The sequence below is a fragment of the Crocodylus siamensis genome, chromosome 14 (assembly GCF_052110815.1).
Source record: "Crocodylus siamensis isolate JL-2025a chromosome 14, ASM5211081v1, whole genome shotgun sequence".
In the NCBI taxonomy this organism is placed as follows: Eukaryota; Metazoa; Chordata; order Crocodylia; family Crocodylidae; genus Crocodylus; species Crocodylus siamensis.
The window spans coordinates 9,935,843-9,946,136 of NC_143408.1; the positions used below are offsets into that span (position 1 = coordinate 9,935,843).

General features: G+C 48.3%; 1 protein-coding gene across 2 annotated transcripts in view; it reads left to right on the forward strand.

The window, feature by feature from the left end:
- The window catches only part of MARCHF2 (membrane associated ring-CH-type finger 2), a 108,479-nt gene extending 99,292 nt beyond the window's left edge, over positions 1 to 9,187 (forward strand). For both annotated transcript variants that reach the window (XM_090027358.1, XM_090027359.1), the window contains exon 5: positions 3,739 to 9,187. In XM_090027358.1, the coding sequence (XP_089883484.1) occupies positions 3,739 to 3,897 (159 nt within the window). In that variant the 3' untranslated portion in view covers positions 3,898 to 9,187. The remainder of the gene's footprint in view (positions 1 to 3,738) is intronic.
- Positions 9,188 to 10,294: the final 1,107 nt, after the last annotated feature.

Consider the following 10,294-nt stretch of genomic DNA (forward strand, 5'->3'; position numbering starts at 1 on the left):
GCTAACTAAAGCAGACAGTCAAGAACATGGGGTTTGGGGGCAGGGCTGAGAAGAAATCTGAATGTGATATCTGCCAGTCTGGGTCTACTCTTCCATTCCTGCTGTGAAAGCAAAGTGGCCAAAGTCAGAAAAAGTTTCCAGACCCTCCTGCTGGCTTTTTGCCTTCTCTTGCCTTTAGCATGGGTCTCTGCCTCTGTTGTGGTTCCCCTCTTTTTCTCCATCTAGCTTCTTCACCTTCTGCTTTTCTGTGTATTTCTGGATTTAGATCTTTACGTTGTGGGGGAATGTTGTTAATCCTTTCCCTGATCTCTGCTCTCTTCTATGGTCTGGCCTGTTGCTAAAAACACTTGTGTGGGGCTGTCCAGGCCACTCAGAAAGAAAGAGAAAAGCTAGCAAGAGGCAAGAGAAAACCTGCATTTGGTGGTATAGCTGGATAAGAGAAAGGCGCTCCCCTCATCCTCAAGTTTGGGAGCCCTGGTCTTGTTTGAAGACTCAGGTCAAAATTCCCGATTTGACGGTGATCATCGCCTGCTGGAATTCACCATCCAGCGCAAGGTGACAAAGGCCTGCAGCAAGGCAGCAACCCTAGATTTCAGGAGGCGGACTTCAACAAGCTAAGGAGAATAGTCAGGGAAGCACTGAGGTCCCATAGGGGAGGGGAGCCAGGTGTCCAAGGAGAGTGGTCGCTCCTCAAGGAGACGATCCTCCAAGCCCAGAGGTAATCCCAACGAGGATCAAAGGGAGCAGGAGGGCACACAAGCCCCCATGGCTCACCAAAAGCACCCAGGAATGTCTGCTAGCTAAAAGGGAGGCACACACCTAATGGAAAGGAGGGGACATCACCAAGAATGACTACACTGCAGTTGCTCGAGGATGCAGGGGGGCAGTCAGGAAGGCCAAGGCAGAGATGGGACTGGGACTAGCTTCCTGGATTAAGAACAACAAGAAGTCCTTCTTTAAATACATAGGGGGTAAAAAGAAGGTTCCAGGTAATGTGGGGCCCCTGCAGGACACATTACGAAATTTGGTCTTCACACCAGACGACAAAGCCAACATATTTAACACAATTTCTTTGCCTCCATCTTCCTAAGCAGGGACCGGAACAGCCACCCCCCAGCTGGGCCCCCCTCAGACCCCAGGAGAGATGCACCTGGGCCAAGGGTTAGTGAGGAACTAGTTAGGGAACTTCTGGAGGGACTGGATGTATTCAAGTCAGCCGGTCTGGACGATCTCAACCCTAGAGTACTGCGGGAATTGGCTGAGGTCATTGCAGAACCCCTGGCATGGCTCTATGAGCACTCGTGGTGCTCTGGTGCAGTGCCAGAGGACTGGAAGAGGGCCAACGTGGTTCCCATCTTCAAAAAGGGGAAGAAGGAGGACCCGGGAAACCTATAGGCCAGTTAGTCTTACCTCGATCCTAGACAAGTTGTTCAAGAAAATTATGCTGGCATACATCCATGAGGGGCCAGCAGGGGATTTCATACTTAGGGGCAACCAACACGGGTTTGTCAGTGGCAGGTCCTATCAGACCAACCTGGTGGCCTTCTATGATCAGATCACCAAATCATAGCAGTGGACGTAGTCTTCCTGGACTTTCGGAAGGCCTTCGACACTGTCTCTCACCCTGTTCTCATTAAGAAACTGGGGGGCTGTGGTGTCGACACCCACACAGTCAGATGTGTCGCCAACTGGCTGGAGGGCCGCACCCAGAGAGTGGTGATGGATGGGTCATTTTCGACCTGGAGGGATGTGGGCAGTGTGGTTAAGCAGGGCTCGGTCCTTGGGCCCACACTGTTCAACATCTTCATCAGCGACTTGGACGAGGGGATAAAAAGCACCCTGTTCAAATTCATGGATGACATTAAGATGTGGGGGGGATGTGGGCACGCTAGAAGGATGCAATAGGCTGCAATCGGACCTAGACAGGTTACAAGGGTGGGTGGATGGGAACAGGATGGGATTCAACACTGACAAGTGCAAGGTGATGCACCTGGGGAGGCACAACCGGCTCCATACCTACAGGCTGGGGAACTCCGTTCTTGTCAGTGCAGAGGCAGAAAAGGATCTTGGAGTCATCGTTGATGCCAAGATGAACATGGGCTGGCAGTGTGGGGATGCAGTCAGGAAGGCCAACCGCACCTTCTTATGCATCCACAGATGCATCTCGAGCAGGTCCAGGGAGGTGATCCTCCCTCTCTGTGTGGCACTGGTCAGGCCGCAGCTGGAGTACTGCATCCAGTTCTGGGCGCCGCACTTCAAGAGGGATGTGGACAATGTGGAGAGGGTCCAGAGGAGGTCACTCGCATGATCAGGAGGCAGCAGGGCAGGCCCTACAAGAAGAAGCTACAGGATCTAAACCTGTTCAGCCTCCACAAGAGAAGGCTGAGGGGGGATCTAGTGGCGTGTTACAAACCAGTCAGCGGGGATCAGCAGGCACTGGGGAAGTCCCTGTTCCCCCGAGCACTGCCAGGAGTGACCAGGAATAACGGTCACAAGCTGGCAGAGGGTAGATTTAGGCTAGATATCAGGAGGCGCTACTTCACAGTTAGGGCGGCTAGGATCTGGAGCCAACTTCCAAGAGAAGTGGTGCTGGCCTCTACCCTGGGGGTCTTTGAGAGGAGGTTAGATGTACACTTTGCTGGGGTTGTTTGACCCCAGTACTCTTTCCTGCCATGGCAGGGGGTCGGACTAGATGATCTACTCAGGTCCCTTCCGACTCTAGATTTAGGCTGAGATGTGGCCTGAGCAGGGATGTGTTCAGAGGAAAATGAGGAAATGCTGAAAGAGTAAAAAAAGTCCCAGCATTGAAGATAAGGGGGGTAGGAGCTTTAAAATGGAGGAAGAGGGCAAGGTCCATTGATACCTAACCACTTACAGCGTTTGATTACAGAAGGGTTCATTTTTCTAATCCTGTCATAGATCTGCCTTGGGGAGTGTTGAAGGGGAAGCTGAATGTCCTCACTGCCAAAATTCCCTGGATACATGAGCCCTAGAAGTGAGCAGCCTGCAAGCCCAGATGTGGTGCTTTGTGTAACCCATGCTCAGCACTAAGGGCCCTGCCACATATTCATATAAAGGCCGGACAGGAGCCAGCTATAAAGTTGTTACAGTTTCAAGCACTAACTTTGTAGCTTGTTGGCTCTTTTTATACCTGGATGGACAAATTTATGGCATGATAATTACTTTGCACATGTAGCTGGTCTAAATTTATTGCATGATTAACTAGTTAATTGTGTTACGTATGTAATGTGTGGCAGGGACCTAAGATGCCTGTTCAGTACCTTCTTGCAGGGACTCCTGTACTTTAGTGGTGTCTCTGTGGAGTGTTTCTGGTGAGTACCAGAACACACTGGGGCAAACCAAATCAAGCAGATTCTTGGTACATGGCGGTTCAGAGTTTTTGATTTCTCTAGTTACAGGTTTGGGTTTTTTTTAAACCTTGGTCCTTGGTTTTCAGTCAGTTGTTGAAATTCCTCAGCAAAGGCCTTAGGAACTCAAGCATGAGGAAGGTATCCCAGTCAGTTTGGGCACAATATTGGCTCTCTTGGCTTCAAGGGGTTGTGAGAAAAAGGTGCAGGAATAAATGCTGGAGGGAACTGCTCTAGCTGCCTTACTCCCATTGGTTCTTATTGACGTTGCACTTTAATAGGCATAAATATTTTGCTTTCTGTCTATACCGCAGTGTCCATAGCAAGCCCTGGCATTCATTAACTAGGCCGATCTGTTGTTGTCCATCAGGTTTCATTCCGCTATCATTGCCAGCTTTATTCGGAGTGGAGAAGGACCAATCAGAAAGTCCGCTTAATGATTCCAGACTCCAGGAGCCCCCATCCAGTTCAGCATTCCCTGCTCTCTGCCAAGCTCATGAAGAAGAATGCAGACGAAACCACCGTATGAATCGTCCCACGCCAGGCGTCCTCCCCAGTGGGACAGATGTGTGTAAGGCAAGGATGAGCACATCTTTTCAGGAACTTCCACAGAAAAGCAGATTTAATCTTTTTCTGTGTGTAAGAAATGTGGCAGCTGTGGAGCCTCAAGAAAACAGTCATCCGAACCAAAGGGACTTTGCGGTTAGCTCATACTTTATATTGAGACAGACAAGCAGATGATAACTGTCTGCTGTGTGCAGTAGCCCAGAATGGCTCTGCACTCACAGTGACAGAAAGCAAAACATGCTGATCAGCTGGGACTCTTTCCTAAAACTAAGTATGTTATGTGGAAAATCCCTCTCTTACAAATTGTGTGTGTGTGTATATGTGTATATATATATACACACACATACACACACACACACATACACACACACACACACATATATATATATATATATATAAAAAATATTATTTTTAATGGTCGTGCATATTGTGTTCCAGTCCCTTTGTGTTAATATAGATGGTGTTCTAAGCTTCAGTATAGAAGCTGGCAGCCTGATCTCATTCAGAGGTTGAATCTATGCCTTTTCTCAAAATGAGCATATAAAGAACACTTCTCATTGAACCTTGCTAAAATTCTCTTCACCTTTGCACTAAATGGGTTTTGATATGGTTGCAGAAGGCTTTCCCTATTATTCTTAAGTCTCTTTAATGGTGTTACTGTCCTTTCTCAAAAGTTGTGTTTTTAATAATTATAATACCAGGAGTAAAATGGCATAATACTGAATGAAGACCTTTTTTATTGTAAAATGCTGTAATTATGAGTTTTCAAAACAAATCTCGGAACAAGAACACTTTGTCACTTGCAGCTGTAAGCTCATAAAATACTCCCACCCAAACACCACCACCATCATTTTATCCCTAGTCCTTCAATGTGTTCAGTTCTTGATATGAAAGTGCTCCTTTTAAACAGAACTGTGGAGGTACTTAAAGAATGTGATTCTAAAATCACTGTATGTACTAGGGATGGTCCATTCAAGGCTCCCAAATTTCGTATTTAAAGGTGAGGAGAAGAGCTGTAGCTGCCTCTAAAAGAGCAGAGTGGGTTTGCTGGTTGTATTTCCAATGGTTAATGGTGTGCTCATCTTGCAAAAAAAAAAGACAGCAGTAGTATACTGGGCTGTATAAATCGAAGCATCGCTTGCAAGGCAAGGGAAGTGGTTCTTTTACTTTCTGTGGCACTTATAAGGCCTCTCGTGTCCAGTTTTGGGCACTGCACTTCAAGAAATATTTGGACAAACTAGAAAGCGTCAAAGTGAGCAAAAAAAATTGGAGCTCTAGGAAATAGGATTTACAAAGAAAGGTTAAAAGAACAGGGATTATTTAGTAAAAAGAAGAGAAGACTCGGGGGAGAACTGAAAATAGTTTTCAAATATCTGAAAGGTTGTTATATGGAGGATAGCAATAAACTATTGTTCTTGGACCCAGGTAACAGGACAAGGAGCAACAGTCTCAAGTAGCAGCAAGGGAAATTTAAGTTGGATATTAGGAAGAACTATCTCATTATGAGGCTTGAAACAAGTAACCCAGAGAAGTTGTGGTTTTAAAAGCAGGATAGACAAGCATTTGGCTGGGATGTTGTAGTCACGGCTAATCTTGGCTTGTACATGGGATTGGATTAGATGGCTTCCTGAGGTCTCTTCCAGCTCTACTTTTCTGTGATTCTATGGTAGCCCTTTCTCCTTCTGTAAGTTAAACACAAACTAGCATTAATGATGCAGTGACGCTGTCAGTCATATACCTTATGGGGTACATCCACATTGTGTGGCCCATGCAGCAGGGGGGATGCCTCAGAATTCTGTATGTATCAGGGCTGCCCAACTTCTACGTGGCTGGGGGTTGAATGTCTCATGGGCTGCACCAGGGTGAGCCACAGGCCCCCCAGGCCACACACCACCCAGCACCCAGCTTCTCCCCCACAGCTGTACCCATGCCCTCCCTCTCGCAGCTGCACCATGCGCCAACATCCCGTCCCCATGCTGTACCATGGAGACTCAGGCTTATTCTCAGCTTCCTGGGCCATGCTGTGCTGCACTGCTCTGTCCCCTGGGGCCAGGCCAGGCAGTGAAAGCCAAAGGGAGGGAAAAGGAGGCTGGAGCCATGGGGAGAGTGGTGGCTAGGCAGGAACCCAGCTGAACAGCCCTGTTCTACAGCTGGCTGTGCTCAGCAGTGCTGACTGTGGATAACGTTGTTTTGATTAAAAAACAAACAGGAAGGTAGTAAGGATATGCTCTAGAAAGGGTCACGTCCTCCCCAGCAAACTTCTGAATATAACCCTCCTTATAATCCTAAAGCAGGGCTGTCCCACTTGCAGTACCTGGGGGCCCACCCTGTGCACGCCACAAGAGTGTAAGCCAAGCACCCCCCCCCCCAAAGGTGGGCAGCCCCTTTCCCTGCTCCACTGCATATGTGGACATTTCCCCTACCATGTCACTGTCCCTGGGCAGTCCTTCTCGTCCCAGTGTTTCACCACATGCAGGCAGTTCTCCCCACCACTTCACTGTACGGGGTGGTAGGTGGTAGCCCCAACCATGCACGCACATGAGAAGCCTCCCACCCCCCTAACTCACCAGCCACAGGCTGAAATACACTGCCAGATCTGGTGCACTGTGTTACCCTCTGGGGCAGGTGCAGGAAACAGAAGCTGGCAGAATAGTCCAGAGCCCCTGACTGCTGCTGTGGCTAGTGATGGGGAGAGATGACTGGGTGGGAGCTCAGAAGTGGTGGGCAGACACAGAGATTAACACCTCTCAGACCATGTGAGGCTTGCGAGCCACCAGCTATTAAACTTCTGTATGCGCTTCTTCTGCAGCCCCAGGTGTTTCTTTTTAGGGAGACACTAAAAGGTCTGCCTGAGTTTTGCCCTTGACCAAGCAGTCATTCAGAGGAGAATGGACTTCTAGGTCTAGCCCATGGCTGGAGTTCCTCTATGTGCGTCCTTTGCATCCAGTTTCCTCTCCAATGCATTTAGGAAATGGCCATTATCACCTCGTAGTGGCAAATCTGCCCTGTGACTTTGCTTCCAGTGATTCTTCTTTAATAGCTAGTTTAAATATCCTTCTTGTCTTTGGCCTTTTACCTGTCTCATCCCTATCCATTGCCCTGTTTCTCTTATCCCTAAATAATCCCTTCTGTATTGAATGTTCTGTTTCTCTGCCTCCCAGAACCTGGTGCTGGTCTGTAGGTGTGTGGGGGCAGCGAGGCTTGGTAGGTATTCTGGACAGCAAGAGTCTGAGAACTGGACCCTGCAGTTCTAAAGGTAAATATCAAAGAATATGTATAAGGAAGGGGGCATGAGCAATCTTGAGGAATATGGAATTAGTAAAGTACCTAAGCCTCTGGGGAATCCAGATCCATTGTTGAGATTGACTACCTGGTTCAGATCCCTTTGCACACAGTCATATGTCTACAGCAACAAGATATCCATATCTGTATTCCAGGTCAAGAAGAAGGTCAAGACCCGTGGAGTCCAGATGTACAACAAGACAGGCAGGGGTGAGGTACTGGGATCCAGGGTGGGAGCAGGGCTGGTAAAAGGTAGGAGCAGGGCTGGAGCTGAGGCAGAAGCAGGACTAAGCTGTTACTGGATGTAAGACATTAAGCAGCCAGCCAGAGCCCAAACGAAGGGCCTGGGCTTATATACTCAGCCCAGCTGGCTCAGCAGCTGGCCAGCTTGTTGTTGACTGCTGGTGCTCTGGGCCGGGTTTGGATTATGGTGCTACCTACCCCTCATGAGAGATGCTCGTACACAATGGTTCTGAGTCTTGAGTTGCTGAACCCGCAACAGGACTTGAGTGGATTTGCCCTGTAGTTCCTGCTCTGCTGGATTTCAAACCCCAAGTGCCAGTTCCCATTCCCTCCAACCTGACCGTGAGTTTAGATCCTTCCCCTTTACAGACCCTCATTATGTTCCTCTTTCTTCGACTGGCTATACAGGCCTCATCAGTCATGCTGGACTGTCAGGTCTCTCTGCTGGAATGGCTCTAGCTGGCCAGAGCTTTGATGTGGGCCTGGGCTTTCTTCCTACCTCTGCCCTTTCTGACTGATGACGGGCTGTGGCAGAACAGGCTCTGTTCTTTTCTAGCAGAGTTCTGTGCTTCCATCACGGCCTCAGGAGAAGCCGCCTCTCCTAACATGAACAAATTTCTTTTGCTTGATTCTTGGAACTGTCGTTCTTTTGGCACCAACATGCTACAGAAGCTTTGGACCCATTGTGCCATTGCTGCCTGTCTCCTTCCTGTGTCCCAAGAAAGCTCTTCTTTTCTACTCTCCTGCCCTCTTCCCTTCCAGTAGTCTTCCCTTTGTCTCCCATATCAGGTTATATCTTGACTCTCCAGAGGTTGTCTCGCCCTCTGACATTGCTGTTGATCTCCCTGCCTTCCCACTGTGCTGTTAAAAGGAGGCCTCAGGGCTACTGTGTGGCTTTCCGTGGCAGTACAAATCCTGTTAGTCCTGGTATGAAGTCAGCATTTTCAGAGAAGCCTGCGTGGACTCCTGGAAGCTCCAGGCTGTTCCAAAGATTTGCCCAGGTCCATTAGTGTTACACAACATCCACTAGTACTTATAGCTAGGTTATGTGAAAATGCTCCTGTTCGCTTCCAGGCACAGCAGGTCCTAACTGGCAGCTGCTGCCCAGTCCAAACCTCTTTCCTCATCAGCGTTTTCCACGCCTCTGCTCTGTGCTCCACCAGGGGTGTGATGTGGTGACTCCATTTCCTGTGTGGAGATATCTGCACTTCAGAGGCATTTTATTCTCTATTGTTAATAAGATAAACTTTGAAAAAAAAATTGACCTCAGACCCAACCGGCTGATAGAACAGATTCTTTGTTTGACACATTAGCTCAGGTATAACTGTGACAATGTAGTCCACTGTCATATGCACATCCATGTGACATGTTAATATAACCAGTCTTTCAGATAGGAAACCTGTCATTGCTGGCACAAAGACAGCTGTATAAACTGAGAGCCCCCGTCCAGAGCAGGGAGGGCTGTGGATCCACCTCTCCCACTGGGATTGCAGCTCTGTTTTTCCTGCTGCATCCTTGTACTTCTGGCATTTGCCAAGTCATGAGAGTTGTTGCATATGCCCCTGTAAAATGATACCAGCCTTTTGAATTTTCTAGGGCCTCCTTCTTCCCAGCGGAGATGTGTAGCTCTTGTGCAGTCTGGAAGGTCTGTCTCTGATCTCTCACGTTCTAGTGTCATAGGGGAAATACACCATGTGATTATGTAAATAAAAATGAAATGACTTTTATGATTGTTGTGATGTTATTGGAAGAGGCAGGAACTGAAAAATGAAAACCTTTGCTGCACAAAAAGTTGGACTTGTGTGCATGTTGGCTCAGCTCTGCCTTCTGTTAATTCCCAGGGATTAGACACCTGAATTGCTAAACTACACCTGAGAGCTGCATACTAGGAAAAAGCATACGAAAGCAAGCATCCTCCTGTGGTGGCCCCAGAGACACCAGCACAGCTGCCAGGAGCCCTCTGAAAGAAACAGTCAGTCACCAATGAGGCTCTGTGAGAAAGTGTCAGAAGTTTGTATGCTTGCAAAGGGATATTTTGTATCAAGACCTCCTTACCTCCCCAAGCACTGTCCACCTTACATTGATTTTTCTGGATCAGTTCTGTCCACAATGGGCGCGTCTACATGAGACATTTACTGTGCAGTAGACTAATTAGCTGTGCAGTAAACATCTTAGCATCTATATGTGTGCCTCTATTAGGCTGGCGTAAACTAATTTACTCCACAGCATGATGGTACTTGGAAATACAAGCACTAGCCTGCTGCAGAGTGAAAAACTGCAGCAGTATAAATGTTGACACTGAAGGGTAGGGCTGGGGCACAAGGGTGCTTCAGTGTGGGGGCTGCCTGCCAGCTAGCCCAGCACTAAAGCACCCTCATACCCCTGTTGAGCCAAGAGGAGCAGCCCCAGGCTGGCAGGATGACCCCCAGGAATCCCTGCCAGCTGGGCCTGCTTTGCCCCAGTTCAGCAAGCTGCGATCCTGGGCACACAGGCGGACACTCACCCAGCAACAATAAGCTCCAAAGTGATAAGCTTCAGAGCTAACTGCTGCACATTAATAGGCATGTGTAGATGTGCCCACTGAGAACAGTTGATTACTGGTGTTTAAAAGACTCAGCATTTTTTGCAGACAGCACAGTTTCACTGCCTGCTCTGCAGCTGAATGAGCTGGCCAGCTATGCCCAGCTTTTGGAAACTCTTTTGTTAACCATGAGCTGCCAGTTGGCCCATGTCTCACTAACAAGATCTCTGATACCATTCTTGGCCCCACTTTTACTGAGGGCAGAGGAATAAACCATTCTGATGTGCAGGAAGAAAGGCAAATATGGCAGGCA